The sequence below is a fragment of the Pyrgilauda ruficollis genome, unplaced genomic scaffold, assembly GCF_017590135.1.
Source record: "Pyrgilauda ruficollis isolate IOZ18807 unplaced genomic scaffold, ASM1759013v1 scaffold56, whole genome shotgun sequence".
In the NCBI taxonomy this organism is placed as follows: domain Eukaryota; kingdom Metazoa; phylum Chordata; class Aves; order Passeriformes; family Passeridae; genus Pyrgilauda; species Pyrgilauda ruficollis.
In genome coordinates this window covers 321,071-343,933 of record NW_024527266.1, presented here as the reverse complement: position 1 = coordinate 343,933, position 22,863 = coordinate 321,071, and the positions used below count along the sequence as shown (strand labels likewise).

At 38.9% G+C, this 22,863-nt stretch overlaps 1 protein-coding gene across 1 annotated transcript in view; it reads right to left on the bottom strand.

The window, feature by feature from the left end:
• POLR3B (RNA polymerase III subunit B) overlaps window positions 1-22,863 on the bottom strand; it is a 74,521-nt gene that overhangs the window by 4,275 nt on the left and 47,383 nt on the right. The window contains exons 22-27 of the mRNA XM_041481496.1: window positions 22,464-22,581; window positions 21,872-22,014; window positions 12,019-12,122; window positions 10,962-11,128; window positions 8,570-8,683; window positions 3,365-3,538 (exon numbers count right to left, since the gene is read on the bottom strand). Coding sequence (XP_041337430.1) covers window positions 3,365-3,538; window positions 8,570-8,683; window positions 10,962-11,128; window positions 12,019-12,122; window positions 21,872-22,014; window positions 22,464-22,581 — 820 coding nt within the window. The remainder of the gene's footprint in view (window positions 1-3,364; window positions 3,539-8,569; window positions 8,684-10,961; window positions 11,129-12,018; window positions 12,123-21,871; window positions 22,015-22,463; window positions 22,582-22,863) is intronic.

Sequence of the window (22,863 nt, the reverse complement as noted above, 5' to 3'; positions counted from 1 at the left end):
CCATGACTATATAAGGAATAAATAGGCTAGTCAGCCAACTTTACAGTATTGCGACACAAATTCAGTGGTGGTAGAAAATATTTCTTATAAAAATCAATTTCCAACCTTCCTATTTCTTTATTCTCCTGTATATTAAATTTTCTGGTTTTGGACAGTTGAGAAAGCCACTCCTTTGGGAACACAGAGTGACTCAGCACTTCCTAATGGTTTAACAAAGCTCCTTTTTTTTTGTTCCTGTGTTTCAAATTTGTATTTCTGCCATAAAGTATTAACAGTCTGCAGATTCAATTAAGGAAGAATTAGCAAAACTCCTGCAGGCTTCCATGGTACAGAATGAGGCTCACAGTCAATACAGGTTTGTAACTACTCCCCTAGTCCATATTTATAAGGACACAACTTCTCTGCTATGAGCACGTCTCGCATCTGATTACACCTCCTAGGGACTGAGGAGCAGAGACTACTCACTGCACCCAGGCTCAAAGCTATACCATTCTGGGCCTGCTTTGTACTTGATGGGGACCACCCAGAAAAGTGCAGTAAGCACAAAACTCCATCAAACAGAGATCACGGAAACAAGTACATGAAAGACCATTTAGTATTAGAATTGACACTAAACTGGTCAGAAAGAGACAACTGTACCATTCAAGGCTGAATCTGGACCAGAAATAAAATTTTTCTTCATGTATAGTTTAAAATGCACATACTACAGAGATCAGAATAACTTATCATCAACAAAGGACCAAATTTTGCTCATTGCATTCAGTGCAGTTCTGCTCCTAAGCACCTGTGCAACAGCTAAGTTGGAAAATCTGCATAAACACAGTAAATCATAGTAAGTTTCAACCACTTTTTCTACAGGGATAAATTCTATCACTGGCATAGGAGTCCTTCTCCCCTGTGAAAATGCCAGTTCAGGCCCCAACACTGATCTGCTGTTACCATCTTGCAGAAAAAAGTACCCAGGGGCTAGTCCTTGTCTGAGAGGAAGGGCTCATCTTCCATAAGACAAGTGCCCTTAATGCCAGCCACAAACAATGTTTCTAAAAGGTTTCTTGCAGCAATGTCTTATTAATGCCTGAGTCACTGAAAAGGCCCATTTGGAAGTTTCTCTTAATGAGTTCGTCTCTACTGTGATGCTCATTAGAGGGCTACTTACCTCAGATACTGGTAGACAGTATAAAATTTAGCAGAAGCTCTCTTATTGATTACTCTCACACATCAGACAGCTTTTCATAGAATCAGATTGCAAGAATGTCTGGCTCTGTCTGAGACAGTAACTTCTTTCACAATTATTTAAGGAGTTACTTAACTTTGCTACAAACTTCAAAAAATTTAATTGTATTAGCAACACCTTAAAAATAAAATGTAGTATTACTTCTGAAGTTCAAATTCCTTATTTTCTTCAAGGTACTTTCACTTCCTGTGGACTCTGAAAATCTTCAAGAACTGCTCTGAAAGTCAAGGTCTTATTGAAAAAATAACTGAGCTACACCTGCAAGTGAGATTTTTTAAGGGCAATGCTTTACAGAGTTAGAAGTGGTTGGTTCTATGACTTATGGCATGTCCTTCCTTTCACGTTACTTCCTACAATTGTTATTTGCATTGCAGTAGTTTTAAGAGACCTGGCTCAGAAAAAAGCCTCCCTTCTTACATACACTGAACACACCCTCAAGAGAAAGAGGACTTTCAAAGGGTTATGGCACAAGAGCCAGCAGGACCATGCCCAGCTGAAAATCACCAATTTCAGGATGCCCAGAGAAGGGCTCATCTCTCGTCTGGATTATATGTGTTTACCCACCTCTGTCTGAACATCTGCTTCCCGAGGAGCAGAGCTGCTGCTGCTGTGAGCAGACAAAGGTGGTGCTTGGTTTCTGGCCAGAAGCCACATGCTTCAGAAGAAAGGTCTGACCAAGGGCAGAAACAGTAGCTGTCACCATTACACATCTAGAAACTGAGAATACACCTTCCTTTCCTACTTCATTACATCATGGAAAAATCACTCTTGAGACACTGAAGTGAATAAAGTCCAATTTCCTGCCCCTCCCAGTAAATTGATGCTGACATCCAAGACATGACAAGTTTCCAACTGTGTTTTTTTGAGGTTTAGAAATTAATCTTTCTCCTCCTCCTTCTAATTCTCTATCTTTCCCAACATAAATATTAGAGTACCTTGTAACTTGAATTTGCACCATTTATTTTTTCTTCACTTAGTCATGGGATTTCAGGTCACCTATTTTTGCAAAGCTTGCAAGAACATTGTACCTCAAACTCCTATTGGTCTCACAAGTCTGTTTTCTGCTTGCCTAAAACAAAACCAGGTCAAATCAAAACATCTCCCTCAGAGACCTCTAAGACTATAAAGAGAAGTCTGTTTATCTTCCAATAACAATAATAGTGGGTATTTTCAGCATGCTACAGGACAACTTTAAATCTAACATCTCAAAATTGCTGGAGAGAAGAGACAGAGCAAAACCAAGTGTGTTACATGTGGTGAGTTCCACACAGCTTTGATATTTAGTTTTATGCTTCCCCTACATGAAAAACCAGTTTGTTTTCAGGAGACCAACTCAGTACTGTGTTAGGTCTCAGAGTAAACCAGCAAGATCATTACATTAGCCAGTCTAGAGAGAAGTTTCCTAGAGACAAGGCATTCAGGCAGAAGCCAACTGAATTTCCAAACAGGCAGCTGCTCGACTCTCAAGCTCCAACATGGGATCAGTGCACTTGCCTGATGCTTTGAGGAGGAACTCCTTGTTTCACAAGATTACAAAGCAAAAGGCATCTGGGAGGGGGACAGCCAAGAAAACCAAATGCATGGGATTATGAACACCATAGCTAGAGAACAAGAAAGCAGGGGATATTGCTTTCTTCTCGTATTCTTCTGTGCCCACTCTCACTCTTCAGCCTTGTCAGGTGCAACATGGGATTGTAGCAGGAAGATGTGTGACTAGCCCAGCCAGTATCCTCATTTCTGCTGGCAGAACCGTCAACTACATTGACAGTGCTGTTCTCCCCTTTTCAAAACACAGATATATATGGGATTGGGTGCTTAGCAGTCCCCTGCAAGGGTGGGACGGAAGGTCAGCAGACAGACTGAAGGGAACAGCCTGGGTGTGGAAGAGAACACCTGTGTCCCCACAACAGGAGCGATCCCTGGCCCACTGACTACACACTCAATTCAGTCCTAACTTCAATCAGACCACAATAAAGAACCATACCCTGTCACCAGTTTTCCAAATTCCAATTTTGAACTTTTTAAATGAAGTGCATGAGATTGTTAATTGGTGTCTGTGAGTTCTTGAAAACTGAGAAGCACTGCAACTAAGGGTAAGGTTCTGTTACACAGAGACACTTGACAACTTACCATCCAGAGTACCCTAGCAAGCCACACTGGCCACAAACATCCACTTCGAAGGCATCACTTGAAATCATCAGTCTCTCCAACAAAAGCATGCTGGCTCCATAACCTATCAAACAATCCCGTTCCATCTCTCCAAGACGTAAACCACCATCACGGGATCGACCTTCAGTGGGTTGCCTTTGAAAGAAACGTTTGAGAAATGTAGTAAGTACTGCAAAACATACATTCCATGACTCTAGGCTGTCTTCAAACTGTAGGAACAACACAGGGTTCACGGACTTTACAAACCAGAGCTGCTGATCTCACAAATGTGTTGCTCCTGTACCTGCAGTATGATGCAGTTCTGGAAGTGGCAACTGCAGCACCAGGCCACAGCTCTTTACCTCTCAGAATGAGTAAGTGAAAACAAAAAGATTTCTAAGATATCCAAGACAATCTGGACACAGATTTGGCACTCTTTCTTGATGAGACATTTCTTTGTAGCTAACAAAAATGAAACAATATTCAGCAGTTAATGAATCAATCATCAACCTAATGCTTCAGCTGAACCACAGCTAAGATTAATTTCTAAAATAAAGATGGTTTTTATCTGTGCAAGAACACCACAATAAGTCATCAAACGGGTAGTACACATATTGCTAACTCATGACTGAAATGGTATTTTTTTAAAAGTAACATTTATCTAGTTTATTTTTTCATATATGATTCATTTTTGTGTTCCGTAGGTTCCTCTACACAAGTCAAACTCTTATTTATTGTCTGGGGAGACTTCCTGTCCTTATGGTGCTAGAGGAAAATTTTAATAAAGCAATCAAATATACATTAAAGATTTTGAAGTAAAAAATAAGGTACTGTATATAATCTAACATTAAGATTGCACAACACAATCTTTTTGTTAGACATAATCAAAACTTTTAACCTCTTGTTTGTCATTCTGCAATTTCATAGTATCAGTTCTACTCTCATGTACCAGCACAATGATGTAGTACTTATGCTGGAAATATCAGAGCAAACTATGAAGCAAAAGCAATCCTGATTTTCTACAGCACTAATATACTGCATGCATTTTAATGAATATTTCCATCTTAGTATATTCCCTGAAACATGACAGCAAAGAGAAGGAACTTAAAGTAAGTTACTGAGCTTCACTGCTCCCTGAAACCTCATGCTTATGTGCTGTTTCTGACACTTGTAGCAGTGTAATCCACCTAAAATATTCAATGATAGATCTGGCCCATTACTTTTGGAGTATATTTTGTTTCTATTATTTCTAACAACTGAATTTGTTAAGCTTACTAAAGATAATAAAAATAAGATTTTGACAACTTGCTGCAAATCACAGGAAAGAATTTATAAAAGCCTTCAACATTTAATAATCTTTTGTAACATGTAAAAACTAACTTAATTACCAGACCAAAATACCTTCTAAAGATGCAAGTTGTATTTGTTTTTAGGGGCAAGTAGTTTCTCTTACTCTGACCACACTGGAACCTTGAAACGAATCTGCTTGTAATTCAAATTGTCCTTTTCATTCATATAACCTTCTGCTTTTCCCACTGCTGGGAGAATGGATAGAAGTTGTTTACATCCTGATTAAACTCCCCAGGGCCCCCTCCCCAGATGATGGCACCATCACTGTTCAGATGCTGTTTTAAAGGCTAACCCTGTGGTGAATGCAGTTTCTCTTGTGAAGTGCCAAGAGGCAGATTTTAAAAGCAGTTTGGACCTCCAAGGAATCAAGCATTTGCTACAGTACTCGAAGTGCCTGAGTTGTTTTTATGAACTGATTTCTATAATATTATTTAATACACAAGTCTGCTTTCAGAGGTTTCAACTGGTGCTGTTGTTTAGGACAAAATAGTTATACAAATGTGAGCCCAAATAAAGTCTCATGCCAATTACGGCAGGATAAAACCTCTGGAAGTAATATGGGGCCTCAACTCCATGCCTAAACAGGCCATGGGTCTTCCAACAGCTACAGGGTGAACATTTTTAAGGCAGATGAAATTCCATGAAAAAAATTACAAAAAGCTCCCCAAACAAAAACATCCAACTTGCACCTTTAGCTGTTAAGTTTCACTCCCACTGTCTATGACCTCATTGAAAGAAAACAAAACAAAATTCTGCCTACCTAAAAAGTCGTCTTCTCTAAAGTACCAAAAATTTCAATACTGAGATTGAGCCTTTGAAATGAGTCTATCTTCTGCTTCCTAAGATTATCAGATTCTTCTTCCAGCTCACAAAAGTTTTAAAATTCCTCATATAAAAAGTTGTTTAAAATGCTAAAACAATACTTGCAAAGCATATGTACTTCCCCTTTCCCACTATACACATGTACACTGCAGCTGTTGCCCTGGGTGACTAACTTCTTTCTTTATCCTAAATATAACATCAGAAAACAAAGCAGACTCTTGAAAATAAGACTGGGAATATAATGAAAAAGAGATATTTTTAGTATTAAGAAAATATGTAAGTTCCTAAAATTCTCAAATGCTAAATAAAATGCAGTGATGCTTTAAATAAAAAAAAAAAAAGTGATCTTCATTCTATTTAACTGTTGCTTTTAGAATAAAAAAGCATAAAATAATTAACTTCAGTGTTTTTAAGCACATTAATAATTTATTGGCATTAATACTGCATTTTCTGCAAGAACAGTGGGTCCAGCTGAACAGTCTTATTCCTTGTTTCACTGGCCAGTGGGGGAAATAAGTCTGCCTCCACGGTCTCAGCAGATCTCCCTTGTGCCTGCTAGGGAAAACAAGTGACTAGTTTGAATGGAGTTGTTTGCTGAAACACTCATCTCCAAGAAGTGGAACATTACTTAAAAGCCCTGCCTGAAGGAGGAGGGCATCCCATGCTGGCAGAGCCCTGAGCGTTGTTTGTCCCATTGCTCCCCTGCAGCACAACAGGACCTGGCACATCTGACATGTCCAAAGACACACAGGTGGCAGCTCTGACAACGTCCATCAAAACAACTCTGCATGCAGAAAGCTTACATTGCTCTCTTGTAAGAAAAATTAAAAGCAGGTTATCTATTAAAAAGATTCAGCAGGACTGGGTATCTGAGCAACACCACATATAGAACTGTCTTACACACTAATTGTTAACTACCCATGGCATTGAAATTAAGGATTGCATTTAATTTCCATTACCAGTCCAGAGGGCATCCTGGTGGGTTTGACCATGTTGACAACGAGTGCAGCTTAGAAATTCTGCAAAGTCTTGTTTTAATCAGAACAATAACTAGCATCAGTGATGATCAAGAAGCTCAAGAATTCTGCCTTATTCCAGATGGAAATACAACTTTGCTCTGTCACTTAGGGTACATTTGATATATAATAAAATGCATTTCAAGACCATGACAGCCAAATTCTACGTTGGAAGCTGTTACAGGATTACTTTTAAAATCAAAAAAGAATGTTAGATGCAATCTACTCTCCAGGAAGTGCAGTGGATGATAAAACAATAGTGAATATGAAAGCTGGCAATGCCGACTCTCTCAGCAGAGCAATGGCAGTAACAAATGTTTAATTATTTCAGGAGAAAAAAGAAAATTCCTGAAAGACTAGTCAAGAGGCAGCATAAATTGAACATCCACTAGCTTTCCTGGAAGTCAAATAAGGAGCCCTAATTAAATAGTATGATGCTACTGACTGAACAAAGAATTTGCAGAAAGGAAGGGATGGGGGAAATCACACAACCTTCATCTTTACATATAAACATTACATTGACTTGGTATTTAGGCTTCATTTAAATTCAGTGTCTCTGAACAGCTGAGAAGTTGGGGAGGCAATACAAAGGCAGATCAAGCGATTTGGGTATGCCAGGAGTTCTAGTAAATCCTGTGTACTGTTAGCTAAGATAAAGAGTTTTCACTTTCATGTGAAGGACCAATATAATGCTTAACGCACTGAAGAACAGAAAATGGGGCAGACAACCTATTATTTGGGAATATCATTTATGTTCACATAGGCAAGCAGCTGTGGTTGTGCTACACCTCCTTTTCTCAATGTGGTTGATGAAAAAGTTCAGACAAGAGTTACAAAATCTTTTCACGATTTCTTTCCCAGTTCAACCATTGATATTTATTTCCATGGAAAGCACAAGTTTGTCCTATAGACAGTGTGAGGTTGGAAAGCAAAAAGGCATAGAAAATAAGCAATGAAAAGCCAAAGAGGAAGACACCTCTGTATCAAGTACAGCAGAGACCTGCCCCTCCTTTCTCTAACAGCACATCAATAGGTAGAAGCTGCACTTAGTAAGAGCTGTTGTGCAGCCAGGCAAAGCAAGAGTGGTGGATCCTCACACGATCAGAGGCATAAAAATAAATGAAGAATTAAGAATACAAACCATACTTGTTATCGGGAAGAGTAAGGGACAGACATGACTGTGCTTACATCTTACAAACAGTACAAAGATTGCTATGGTCAGAATCAGTGCATGTTTTCAGTGGTCAAAAAGAAAAATGCCACCATGCAGGAGGTGAGGTATAAGGGCCTACAGAATAGCCCAGAGAGACTGGCAAAACACATTTGGAATAATCTTCTAAGATTAGCTGGAATTTAATTTTCTGGCAAGTTTCAGTAAATAATCCTATTGTGATGGAGAGAGGTGACACCTTAGAAGCATCCCCAAAGCAAAGCCTGTGCCACTGAACTCTTTTTAGTGAGCAAAGAAAATCAGAAACTTTGAACATGAGTGCAAGGAGACACAGACCTTGGTTTTAAGGAGAAAAAGTAAGTAGCACCAGTAAAACCAGGAGGCTTCAATTTCCCCAAAGGGCTTCTCAAAGTATGTTGAAACATTAGACCTTACTTTAAAATTTCTTCCTTCTACTCATAACTGATTTTGTTAAAGAAAAATACCTACAATATGAGCTAAAATACCTAACAAACCTCTTAAAATACTTATGATATGAGCAATTTGACAGGAAGGGCCCAGAGTGTGTACTGTGAATCAGAGATTATGTTTTTACCAGCTGCTAGCAGAAGTTTGAGAAGCTCAAACTTCAAAACTCAAGTTTTGAACCACATAGCCTTCAGAGCAACCTCCTGCCACTGTCAGTTTTTGTCTGCAACAACATAATTACAGTTTGGAGCATTTCATGCCAAGTATCTCAAAGCAAAAAAGCTTAATTTTGCAGCAATCAGTCAGCTGGGCATACTTCTGCATGTACACAAGAATTTTGTGCTTAGCTTGTAATAATACCTGGTGAGCACTGCTCTGGGTCCTCGAGCTCTTGCATGCATTTTATCCAACACCATGTGCTTCAGTTTCTGGTAATACACAGGACCAAAATAGATATATGCTTCCAAAGGCTCCCTGAAAGAATAAAAAGCAAAGCAAAACTGACAACCACAGTTAGCACACATCTACCTTAAGAGAGGCAAGGGTGTCATGTACAGGAGAAATGTGAAACAATTTGGAAAAAAATTAATCCTAGAAAAATGTGTTTGGGCTTTCTTTCTGGGCAGCCAGTCTGAAACCTCTTCCAGGGAAATCTTCTGAACACAGGGGCAGCACGCTGCCAGCACCACATGCTGCTGTCTCCACTGCAGCAAGGAACAAGCTCCTGAACTCTGGTCTTATGTTGTGCAGACATGCTGCTACAGCTGCAGGTACCTGTGTCAGCTGTTACATGGTATGCCCCTCCTCTGTATCTGTACAGAGTGTTTCAATAGTGTCATCAGTAGCCAGGAAGGACTGTAATTGTCTCAGACTCTGAAAATTGACTTAGGGTATTCTGTTTACATTCCTTCATAAAGGTACGCATATATGTAAGCAAATACATCCAGCATAATGCTCAAAACATCCTTTTTGTAGGAGCACTTTAAGAAATTTGCATTTGCAAGAATCGCTGAACACTGGCACGCTGTGAGCCTGACAGTGTCCACATGCACTAATTCTCCCAGCACAGCACCCTGAGGCACAGCCCAAGGCCCAGATGGGTGAGAGCCCTCCTGATGTGCATCAGCCCTAGCAGCACTGCCCAGCAGCTGCATCCAGGGGACAAAGACTGCTGCCCTGGCTGGCACTGGGGGCTGAGATGAGCTGGGTAAAGGGCTCTTGAGAACTGTATTTAGGCACTTTCATCAGCTTGAGAACATCTGTGAGCAGTACAGAGGGTGGTACTCCATTCTGTGAGCTGGAGTATGGCTAAAGATTTCTGTGTTTAAAACACCCCCAACTGTAAGAAGAGTGTAAACGCCTAAGGATCAGAAAGCAACCAGTGAAAAGCACTCCTTCGTTTCCCAGCTAGCACCTTCACCCAGCTATCACCTACAGCACTAAGAATGACCAGAGTTAACACTGACAGACTCAGCATGGCCACCGATTTGTTTGAGAAAAAAAAAAAAAAAAGTAAAATGCAATGTAAAAACAAGCAAGAGACAACAGTATTATACCCTTCAGAGTCATTACTGACATTATGCAGTGTTATTCCAAAAGTTGACTATTGAAGAAAATAATAAAACTTCATTAGACATTTGAAATCTGCAAGCTTTCACATTCTTATGAAATCTGCCTTCAAATTTCATAACAAACAGATTAAGCCTGTGTAATTTGCCTGGAAAAAAGTATCAGTATCCTTAAACAAAGTCTCTAAATAGGGCACTTCAAAGTTGAAGTTCAGGGGATGGGGGATTTTTATTCTCCCTAGGAAACATGATTAGTCAGGTTTTTTTAAAAGCCACCATGGCATACAAACAGGAAGTGTTTCAAGCACCAGGATACTTGACATACAATTTATGGAATATGGAGTGAATAAGGAAAATAAAATTGTATCTCTGAAACAAAAAGAGAAGCAACTTATGGAATAAGTTGGTAGGAAAGGCAATTAAAATAAAAAGTATATTAAGAAAACTTGCAAAAGAGATCTAAACTTGCTTCTTGAGAAGAAGGGGACTGGAAGGATAATAAAAATAGCAGGAAGGTAGGATTAAGATACATTTTGGAAGGGCAGGCATGTGAAGCCATATGGCCTTTTCCTGTTCCTAAACTATCTTATGTTCTTTGAACTCTGTGTCTCAGAAGCCAGTCTGATCAACACAGCAGGAAGTTTGCAGATTAGAGTATTATGCCAGACTGAAACATTGTGTAATCGAAAGAAAAAAAAAAAGGAAAAAGGAAAAAAGAGCACACACAAAATATTCCCAAGAACAGATGCTTGCCTCCAAATCCATATTTACAGTACTATTAAAGTCAACATGAAAATGCTTATCTGATTCCAAACATATGCAACACTTTCTGCTGACAGAAATCTGACATTTTTTCTATCTCTCACAAGAAAGCCTTGGTTTTAAGGTTTTTTTTTTTCTGCCAGGCAGTAAAACTTCAGAAATTTTCATATGTACCACACGGGCCATTCCCATTACAGCCACACATACACTAGCAATTTTTAAAATGTGGAACCACAAAATGCTTCTAAGAAAAAAAAACAAAAACGCACCCTACTCTTCAGCCTCTTTTCTCAATCTCACAGAGCAGTTTTCAAACAAGAGAAACTTCCCAAGCTCTGAGACATGAAAAGATTTTTCAGATGTGCCTCAACAGGATTTCCCCACTCTCCTGAAACACCTAAATCTAAAGAGCAGATTCTTACCCAGTGATCCCAGATGTTACATAGTCCTTCCCTAGGTAGTTATAACCATGGCGAATAAGATCTTCACACACATCCTTAACTTTACTGCCGCCAAAAGCCGTTCCATAGTGAAATCTGCCATCGAGCACCCCAGCCTTTCCAGCCAGGAGTTCAATCAGCTTTCCTACCTGTGAAAGAAAAGCAGAATTAGCAGCCTGGCCATTGGGACGGGCACATTGCAGGATTGCTCACAGCACAGGTTAGTCAGAGAAAGTGTCCCAGATGGCAGCCTGGGCTATCGCATGCAACAGGAGGAGTGGAAGAAGCCCAAGAGCCAGGAATACTCCTGTGTGAAGGGGAAAACTGGACTCATCACAGGGTCTGGGAACACCCTTAAGGTACTAAGTCAAGCAGTTCCACTTCTTCCAGTTATCTGAAAAATGGGCAGCATCCGTGTGGCCTTCTGCTGTGGGAAACAGCCATGGAGACTGATTCGCTGCAGTGCAGCAGGGGGAACAGAAGGGAAGATGCTAACAAAGGAAGAAAGATCAGAGGCTGTATGAAGGAAGCTCTGAGGTCCCACCAAAAGGCCAGGCAGTGAGGTGTTTAACAGGCAGTGACTCTGCAGCACAGGTGCAAGACTCGCCTCAGTTCCAGGGAGGTGTGTATAAGTTAAGAAGTTTTACAGGTCTCGATCTATAATTGAAGCTCCTCTCCAACCTTCACCTCACAGCCTGCCCCAGCCACATCAGTGGGCACAGGCAACAGGGAAAGAAGAACAATACATTTTCAAACACAAAGGGTGCAAGTGAAGTATTCAGTAGCATCCCTCTTAGCTTAACACAGAACAAAATGGAAATGATGCACAAAGAGCCTGCAACCCCGCTCCTTTTACAGTAGGATGTTTCAAAATTGTGAAACAGAGGGCTGACTACTCAGAGCAGAGCAAGTGCTGGCATGATGACTGGAGAATATGCTCAGTGAAATCACACTTCAAGCTTTTTTGTCTCTAGTGGCTGACCCCCTTCTCTCTCCCTCTTGGGGGACAGTGTGGTGTGAATGGAGCAGCCCCACTCACCGTCATACGCGATGGGAAGCCATGAGGGTTCATTATGATATCTGGGCAGATCCCTGTATCGCAAAACGGCATGTCCTCCTGAGGAACAATCAGTCCACACACCCCTGCAGAAGAGAAAACATTTCAATTCACAAAACAGCAAACCACCAGCAGGGCTGACGCTCATCACCAGATTTTCTTTAGTGTTTTCCTCCTCCTCCCTTTCTCATGGATCACTTTTTACCCAGACTCATTACCATGACCAGTGCTCCCAACCTGCAGACTAGAAGAGAGCCCTTGTGACAGGGCTGGCAAAATTAGCATACCCTTATATAATGTCCCCAGTGATTTGTGAGTTAGCAAATTAGGGAAGAAAGCTTTGGATCCTATTTTCAGAAGCAACTAGAAACTTCTGTCCAATCAGACTGGAATATCCCAAGAGAGACACAGTTTTTAAAGCTGATGCTATAATTTCCTGAAAGAAAAAAATTCAGAAATTTGGCCTCAAGTTATGCCTTTGGACACACAGAATTATTATTGATTTTATTTATCATATGTATCTTTGCTAAATACTGTCAATAAAAACAAATCAAATGGGACTTTGACAGGGATAAGTAGGGGAAAATAAATAAAAAATAACAAAGATTTTTTCAGGTAACATCTGTTTGCTGAGCAAAGAATGCTGTCAATGAATTACAAAGTGCAATCCATTCCACAGGCTGCTTTTATTTTGTCAGTCCATGAACACAACCTGTCCCTTTAAAAGTTTTGGAAGCTTTTTTCACTCTCTATCAGTATTGGATATAAAACAAAGAAAATCCTCAAAAACCCTAAAAATATTGCAGAAAGAATAAACAGAAACATGAAAACTCATTTTAAATATCCATCATGCATCTCAAAATTTTCCTTCCAACCCTTGTAACTTTCTATAGTGAATTCTGCAGTTCAACATACTGCAGCTATAAGCAATCAAGAGATCTAACATTCAAATTCAGGTGCTAAAATGCAGCTGCTTAAGCCCCTACTCCTTTGAACCAAAGCTACTGTTTCAGCTGGACAATTTCTTCCAGAAGCCCTTAGAGCTGAAAAAGTCTGCAAGCTATTTGAGATCAGCCTGCTGCAACTGTGCCAGAGCATGCTTTGGGAACAGTCCTGGAGTGGAGGGGGCTCCTGGAAGACTGAGGGTACTGGTTACATCCCTAAAAAGGCATCCCCCAACCAGCCAGTTCACAGGGGGATATCGGCGTCTGCTCAGGAGGGAGCTCCTCTTCCACTGTCCAAGCAAGACAGGGATAGGTGTATGGGACAGTAGTTAATAGAATGAGAATGATAAGTATGGGGGAAGGGAGCAGAAAAAAACCGTCTGGGGCAAGGGGGTGTGTGCTGTTGTATTTTGTTTTTAAACCTATTGAAACTAATTTTCATTGTTCTACTGTGATAAATCAATAACATCCTTCCAGCCCTCCCTGCCAAGGAGCAACCATTTGCTGAAAAAAAAAACCAAAACAAAACAACTCAAACCAACCCACTATCTCTTCCTTGCACAGCTTTTTTTTGCCCTAAAATTTTATACATAAATTCTCTGTTACATGTGTATTATTGTGCATGCATTCTGCCTTATTTGCATTAACATCTAAGAAAGCATTAGGTTGCATCTGGACTTCACGGCACCTGTAAGCCAAGAATTAAATCTCAGCTAACTTAAAATTACTTTAGGCTCTGCAAACCTTTTATATGCCAAGCTGGTTCCCATAGCAGACAGCCACTGTGTTGTTTGTTTTGTGTGAAAGTGAATGATAAAAGATCCATGAAATCGACACAGAAAGGCAGAACAGCAGAAAGAACTGAGGGCTCTCCATCATAGCGGCTTCTACCCTCCGCTGACTTGTGTAACAATAGGACCTACACACCCAACTGCAGATCTAACACAGCTGTGCATTTCATTAGATGAAGAGCACTAGTGACACAAGTAAATAATTAACTTATTCTGGTCCGCTGACTGTGGTTATGAGACCAGTCATAGCTGACAGATTTTAATACAAGTTAACACAAAGACAGCATAATGAGCTTAGAAGTTAAAAACAAAATATTTAGACAGAATCCAGAAATGTGAAGCTTACTAGGCCATTTATAAAGTTTCTATTTTACAGAGAGGGGAAAAAAAAGGGAAAAAAGAAAAAAGGGAAAGCTATAAAGCCTCAGTTCTAAGCTTCTGTATTTTAAGAAGCTGCTGAGCCTGTAGCAGATCTACAGCATGTCTGTGTGTATTTAGAGGACAGAGAAGCTTCCTCCTACCCTATGTTTTAAGGAAGTTCATTCAACTGTTAAAAAAGCTGAAATATATCTTTCCTATATACAATGCTACTTCTAAAAGTAAGTAACTGCAATTAATTCAAAATGTAAACTTGATTTTATTTAGCAATTATTATGCAAGCAATTATTGCTTGCTTTCAGAAGCTCTTTAGGAGACTAATGCTCGCAGATCTGCGCTTTAAGCTCCTCAATTTGCTACTTTTTTTTTATTGCAGCAGCAGAGCAGTACCAGGCAAGCCAACAGCTGCAAAAAAGTGACCAAGTGAATTAATCCATATAAGTGGAATTACCACTTGCAACTGGCCAATAAAACAGTAAAGGAGAGGAAGCTGGACTTAAAACAGCCTCAAGTTCCAAACCCTGTTAAAGTATGAACTGCATTTCACAAATGAGCTGCTCGACTACACCCCATACAGTATTCATAAATAAGGCACACTCAAACTAGGAGGCTGTTTTGCTCTGTGGCTCTTACTAGAGATGAGTATTTCTTAATTGTTACTGATTTAGACATCACATGAAAATTGATCCTCAGCATTCATAGAGGACACATGGAATAACTTGGTTTCATTCACTTCCCTTCCTCTCACAATTTTTATATGCTGCATCTGGAATCGAGTAATACAACTTGAGACTAAATTCTATATTGCAGTGAGACTGAATGGCTCTCACCTATACATTCTGGTCTCTCATCTGGGACCAGAATCAAGTACTAACAATCAGAAAAGGCTGCAGACAAAACAAAAACCAAAATCTGTTTTTTAATGTGGATTAACAAGATGGTTATGTGCTTGAGCAAGAAAGCACCTAGCAACTTGCTACATCTAATTTCATTTGAAAAACAAATTAAATTCTAGGGAAAAAAACTTCTCTGTATCTATTTTATAATATGTGACCTTAGAAAGAAAATCAGTGAAAATGCTAAGAAATTCTTTTACAATATCAAAAAGGAAAAAAACCTGGAATAATAAGCATGGCAGCTTAATGCAAGGGTAACAGTTTAAATTAGAGTAACCTTAAATCAGACATCCACAGTGGTTTAACATGCAAGTATAAAACAGCCATAGGCAGTGTTTTTCAATGCTATTGTACGGCAGCCAATAAATGACAATCCCCTGACTATGCACAATGGCCCCCAGCCCCACACACGCTATCTGCATCAATGCTGACAGCATCTCAAACCATGTACCTCCACAAGGCACTGACAGCATAAAGAGCCCCTTGCCCCTGTACTTTTGTCTGAGTTTCTTTTCCTAATCAGGAGAAACTCAGGTTTCCAGAGCTGGTACCTTTCGTGTGGCTGCTTTTACAGTTTGCTGACAAACAGGAGCACAGCCGGACTAAAAGCGCGGTTTGGCGCAGAGGGGGAAGGGGGCGGCCGGGAGGGGGCAGGGACAGAGCACAACACTCTGGGAAAGTTTTTCACCAGGCTACGATAAGGTTCCTTCTATACACACACATGCCAAATTAAAAAAAAAAAAAAAATCATCAAATAAGTCAAAACAACCTAATATAGAAAACTAATTACTAGCAGCAGGAGGGGCATTAGAGAGCAAAGGAGACGACGTGAATAGAAGCAGCAGCAATACCAGTTTCTATCAGCAAGATAAAAAGAAGCGCATTACTAAACGTGCTTGTTTACTCCTTCTAATGATACGGTGGTAAAAGAGCTAAAACTGACTTGAAAGGCGTGTATTTTAGCTTTGCCAGATTTGCCAGAATTTGGAAATACTCTTCAGAAATAAGACAACATCACACAATTAAGCAAAGTTGCAGCAGTAACACAGCACTGTATGTTACGGACAAGTGACAGATTTGCAAAAATTAGTAAGGCTGAACAACGAATGTACAGCTGCTTCAAAACTCTCTAATTACATACTGTGTTGGCTAACTAAGCATAAAAGAAGTCTAGAAGAAAAAAGTGCTGCATCACATAAGCTTTGTTCAATATTGAATCATTCACTGATCTATCATATCACTTGCTACATCCCATTTGACATAGGAGGTAAAGAACAGAATTAAAATTAACAGATAAATAATGCATAAGTAAACTTGATTAGTTTTCTTATTAAAAACATCACTCTAAATGAGAGGAGGTGCTAGAAGACAATACAGTTTGTACACTGCTTTCCCATGAGCTGCTGAATGGTCTGATGTGATAAATTTGCATAGTCTGAAGCACACAAAGAGCTGATTAATTGAAACCCTTACAATGCTTCTGGAAGCAGCTATTGTAAAACAATAACCATAGGAACTTTACAAAATACACATGGCTGAATGAGTCAAGAGCTTAATAAAATGCGTGTTCAGGATAGACTATTTGGAAACAGAATTAGAGATTTTTATTCTGTGCCATAAAATGCTAAATCACGCTAATTTCAGAAGTTCAGTTGAGGATTTACTGAAAAGGTCAGAAGGTTACCTGTTTGCTGCTTGAGATAAAAAATGCTGTAATTTTCTTCTTAAGACAGCAAGCTAAGCAGCGGTTTTGTTAAAAATAAACAGAAAAAAACAGTTTGGGAAGTTTTAATGGCATTCTGACATTTTCTCAAATTCAACTTCTGAAGATAAAAATATGGTAAGAAATCCCTACCTTCCCTGCTGCCTAATAACTACTAATCATATGACATTCCTAGAGTCGATTAAGAGCAAATTCTTTTTAATGCCACTTCAACCATTTAATTACTATAAACCCACTGACGTTCTATTAGAGATAAAGTAGTAATTCTGAATTGTAACATGGGGAAAATTACACAAGTAGCCATTTAAAACTAATATTTTATTTTAAATGTTCTGCTTATCTGTACTGTACAAATGCCCATTAAAAGGAAAAAGATAAGTTGATCTCCACTATGAAGTTAGGAAAGCAGATGGGAGATGCTCAAACTAATAAAAATTTCAAAAAGCAAGCAAGGTCAGACTTTGCTAGATGAGAGGGACTGTCATGAAGTTTATGTGGTTGATAATGCAGTGAATGGATTTTGTTTTGACACTAAAGAACATGGTTCATTTAGGAAAACAAAGACCATCTTTCATGAATTTAAACTTGCTTCCTTGTCTTTAGAGTTGTTTAAGTGCAGATACTTCAGAAAGGTTTAATCCTTTATCTTAGATCTTCAGCTATTAAAAAGCTTCTGTTTGCTAGTTCAAACAATCTCTTGCTTAAATACAGTTTTTCCACTCCTCAGGAATACTGTTCAGTATTGCTGCTTAGTTCTGTGATCTACAGGACCTTTGTTGGAGGTGTTAATCCTTTTTCACATGAGAGACTGAGAAATGTTCTTTCAGAGAAGTGTTATATTGCTTTTTTTCACATCAAAGGAGCCCAACTTTTTCCTCATTGTGACTTGTAGCAAAGCAAGAGGAAATCTGGAAATATAATAATTTACTTTGTATGGAACTCAGATGAAGCTTCTTTAGCTTAACAATCCTTTTGCCTTCTGTGCTTTGAAAAGTGACTTTGCTTGAAGAATACAAGATTAAAACAACAAAATAATTAATCAAAAAAAGTTTTTTTATCCTTCTGGAAAATATATGATACAACATAGTGAGAACAAAGTCGTGCAGTTCAGGATAAATATATAACTACCAGAGAGGACTTATTTGTGAGACACCAGAAGCTCAATAACTTTACAGAGACAGTCCCAGTCCCAAAGATCTTACTGCAACATCCAGTTTAAAGATGAATATGAAAATAAAGCATAATATTTGCATTTCAGAACACAACATGGTGGCCTCATTTGTTTGGGTTTTTTTTTCCTTCTCCCCATATACTTCTTTCTGAGAAGCTCTGAAGGACAGGCAATCTTTTACAGGAAGGAGTCTACTTAAAACACAGACTCACGTGAAAAGAGGGTGTGGTGGACAGGCCAGAAGTGGTGACCCTTGCCAATACCATGTTGACATATGAGAGGAAACAAACAAGGCAGCAAATACAGGCAGTGACATAGATCTGTGTTATTACAGAGGCCTACAAAATCCACCTACATATTTAACGAAAGGCTTTTCTGTAACAAAAGGGTAAAGCTGGTTTGTAAGATTTAATCTGTTGTATCCCAGACGCTTTCTAATTCCTTTACTCTGCTTCCTTCTGCTCCAGTGACAAAACAGAGCTCTGAAATACAAATCAATTTGGAATACAGGAAAAAGACCATCCAGAAGTCTGAGATGTGGTTTGTGCAATCATTTATTTTGCACATATTTAATTATTTAAAACCCACTACTACTACAATTCCAGGAAATCAAATCTCCTCTTCATGCATTCCTTCTAGAAAATAAATATATTCCACAAAAAAGACTGACAATACAGACAGACATATGCTTTTTCTTCTTCTCACTGAACCAAGGTACTTGCTAGTTTAAGATCATTATATGTTCAAATGGCCCTATGGCAGGCTTAAAGCTAACAGTAACAAATTGCACTTGAAGTCGTAATTGCCTACATCCAAACCAAGATGAGAGAATAAATTCAGAGCTAATTAAAAATTCTCTCAATAGAAAAAGTTGAACTGTTAGTATTATGATTTCTGTTTCACGATATTTTTCTGATAAGACTGATCCTTCCCCAGTTTGATGTCAGAGGATGATACTAGATGTAATGTTAAAAAGCTACCAAAGGAGGTTTTCCTTTTCCTTTTCAAGCCTTTTCTCCAGTTCTGCTATTGTCAGTATTGGCTTCTTCATTGTATTGATAAAGTGCAAAACAGTGAACTGCACTGTTCTTGTCAGTTATTTTTTCTTAGTATCTATCAAATGTATCTTCTCCATATTCCTCCTTTCTCCTGTTTACTGTAACATCTTTTTCTATAGTGCACTACAGGGCAGTGAACTGAGAGGTTTACTGCCAGGAAGGCTATGAGTCCTAGTAAAATGTAATAATTTGGAATGTGATCACTCCCCTGATCACAAGGGATTATTACTACAGATTGAGGTATGGGACAGCTACAGGCACATGCCTGCAAACTGTGTAACACAACTGTTGCAATGTTCCCATTCATGTCTCCAAAACCAAGCTGAAAGGGACATTCTAAATAATTGATGGGTTTGGCTTTCTATTAGTATTATTATTATTATAGTCCCAAACACAGATAGAGGGTGATCAGCCATTGTTAACCTGATGCAATGCCAGGCATAATTATGGATGCCCTCAAAGTTTCCTACAGCATTTAAGGATACTGCTTCTCATTACCATGAGATTTCCACAGGTAGTTCCTTGCTCTACATTGTGAGATGTCTTATGTGCATTTTGTCGTATGGAAGTTTCTCAGCACCCTAAAGCCATACTGCAGCCTGCCTGACAGAATTCTCTTTCCTTCTGTCATTCTTCCACTTCCACTTATGGTTCTAACATTTGTGGAGCACTCTTTTTACAACTTTTTGGAGGGATATGAAAAAGGTTCATTTACTTTCTGTTCAGCTATTCCAATTGGTGCACATTAATAGCCCAAACTAGGAGAAAAAACTAACCTACTTAAAATTTTCAGGTAAATCCCTATAAATATTTATCATGATTAATCAAGCAGCTTCTTTAATACAATTTGGAGGCTTTTTAAAAAAATTCTAATAAGAAAATTTTTCCTGCACAGTACTGATTGCATTATTATAAAATAACTTGCCGCTAAAATACTGCATACCACTTATAAGGAGAAGGGTTTAATTAGACAAAGCTGAAACTGTATCAAGAAATAATCATTGCTCTAACAGTGCTCCTATGTTTTTAAGCACTGTACAACTTCATTGTGTATGAGGCTGAAAAAGTATTAGAAAGAGAATCTACACAAAATCTTCCTGAAGGAGGATCTTCCCTGAGAAAAGGAAGAATGGGGCAGCTGAACATTCCAATTGCTCAACTCCTCCTGGTTGCCTCTGAAGCTCTTCCTCCCCTCACTTATCATAACTAAACTATAAGGCTGCAGTGCAAGAACTAGACTCAGTTTTATAAGGAAAGTCAAGTATATCATGCTGCTTCTTTACTTTTTGAAACCTTCAACAGTACTGATTTCCAAATCACTTGGGAACTCAGTGGGAATAGCTTTGTATTTTTAGATCAAAAACCATCTTTAAAATACAATCAGGAAAAACATTTCAATGCTTATCAGAAGAGTTTCTTTCCCTTAGTAACAACAGAAACAATGGAAGTATTTCCTGAGAATACAGAGTTTCAAAAACCAGTTTTGTGGGTGTGTGGAAAGACACAGTGGAATCAGGGGATCTTGCAGAGAGTTGGATGTACTGAGAAAGGCTGTGTTGACTATTCCTTACATATAACACACAAACTTGAGGCAGTATCTGGTAACAGCTGTCACTGTGATCAACTACTGCCTTCTGCACCCATTTCACCTCTTCTGATTGACAGGTCTGCTGTAGGTAGATGTCCTCATCCCCTAACCTGGACACCACAGAAATGTGGATTACAGTGGTTAGCTCTGCATCTCATGACAGGGATGCAGCCTTTCACTTCAGTTATACCTGCGAGGAGTTATTAGGACAGAACTGCAAGGGGCGTAGGGACTGCAATGGAAAGGATTTGGTAACATCAACCTCTTTACCTTTCCCTCACATCTGACAAGAGACCAAGCAATGTTCTCAAGCCAAAATAAGACCTAAAAATGTAACAAGATTACAAAACTCAGGTAAGAGCACGGCACATACACTAACACAGGTCATGCTTCAAATACTATAAATCTTGATTTTCTAAGTGTACAGAATGATGAGAACATATCAAAACCTGTTCCACACTGACACCAATGGAAACAAAACATGCTTTCAAGTTGGTTACAGTCAGGCTGTTTTCAGTCACTTCTTTCTTAACACCTGCTGTACACTTTCCAACTCTTTGAGATTCAGAGGATGATCTGATACTCATATTTGTTTACATTCAGGTCAAAGGGAGTTCACTGATGTTTTTCAGCAGATATAGAAGTAGGTTCCTGATTTTAATTTTCCTAGTAACACTAAAATTTGAGAACTACATGCCACCAAGCAGCTTTCGAGTGGGCACTCATTTTCAAGTTTTGGTCTGAAGATCCAGAGCTGCTCCAGATCATGTCCCAGGTATATTTTTAAAAACATTCCCTTTCTTTCTGCTCTTTGCCGGTGCACCCCTAGTTGTGTTCCTGATTTGCTTCCCTTTTACACCATGTCTCTGAGTTCTCTACCTGCAGTCTTGTTTTTAGAGCAGAATGTCTGCACAGACGTGGAAACTTCCCATTTCATCTCTCTTCTTTTCTGTCCAACCTCTCCAATCTACGACAATCCGCTGACAAATCTATCACCTAAATCCAAATTGTGACTTCAAAAAAAAAAACCCAACCAAACCTCAAAATCTCTGTACTTGTTTAAACTGGGGGCAACTACTCTATTTTCCAGATTCATAGATCAACCAAGAGTTGTTTTTGCTAACACATTTTTGTTTCAGAAACATCATTGCTAAATTAGATGAACTTAGATACGGCCTTCTACCACTGTAATCATAAAAGATCTGAACCAATCAATGAAAACATACATTATGTACATATAGTAGGGACATAAAACAAGAATTTATTTTTATTAGAGGGTCCTTTACCTTTCTGCCCATGACGACTGCTAAATTTATCTCCAATTTCTGGGCGTCTGGTTTGCCTAAGCAACATTTTGATCAAGAAAGCATCCTCTGCATTTGATGAAATCATTACTTTTTCAATGTAAGAATCAGTGGCACCTTTGTACCTAGTAAAAGAAGCCAAAACACTGGTTTTACTTCTATGAACCAAACACAAGTTACAGACAACTATCTGTCTCTTGGTAAGCTCCTGACCAAACTGTAATCTTTAGGGAACTTATATATGAGGAAAAAGGACTTTATATTTACATATATATTTACATACAAGTTCTAGAGTACAGCATGCTTCTGGAAAAGGAAAGTTTTAAGAGTTGCAATAGAAACTAACAGAGAATTAAGCTGAACTTGTAAAGGACAAGGTATGGGGCTTTTTCACATGGGCTCTTCTTGACAGCAAAAGCTTCCTCATCTATTACCAATTCCTTGATCTTCAATTAAACAAACAACAGCCAAATATAGTTATAGTTGAAGAAGATAGTTTTCTAGAAGTTAATATTTTTTCAGACCACTTTCCTTCATGTAATCTGCCCAGCTCTGAAGTTATATTGCAACATACGTTACTGGCACATCTTTGTACTGTGGCTGCTGAGGCACACTGCTTCCTTCCAGAGGTGTCTGGGTCACAGTTGGCATAGATTTGTTCACAAGAACTTGCTTATTTTCTACTTTTTCACCTACAGAGAAGGAGAAGAAAAAGCTACATGAAAATGTATCTGATTGTGTTAGAAATACATTTTAAGCTTTAAAAAAAAAAAAAAAAAAAAAAAGTGGGGAAGACAAACTGGAAGGAACATGCCCAAGAAGTACGCTCTGCTGTTTTACTCAATATTGAATGGTAAGGGAATCACTAAACCAGTTTTCTTTGGGAAACCAAAGCAGAACAGCTTGCATGCTGGGTGCACTATGAGAACAGCTATTCAACATCCCCTGGATCAGAAGTCTGCACAAAAGCATCT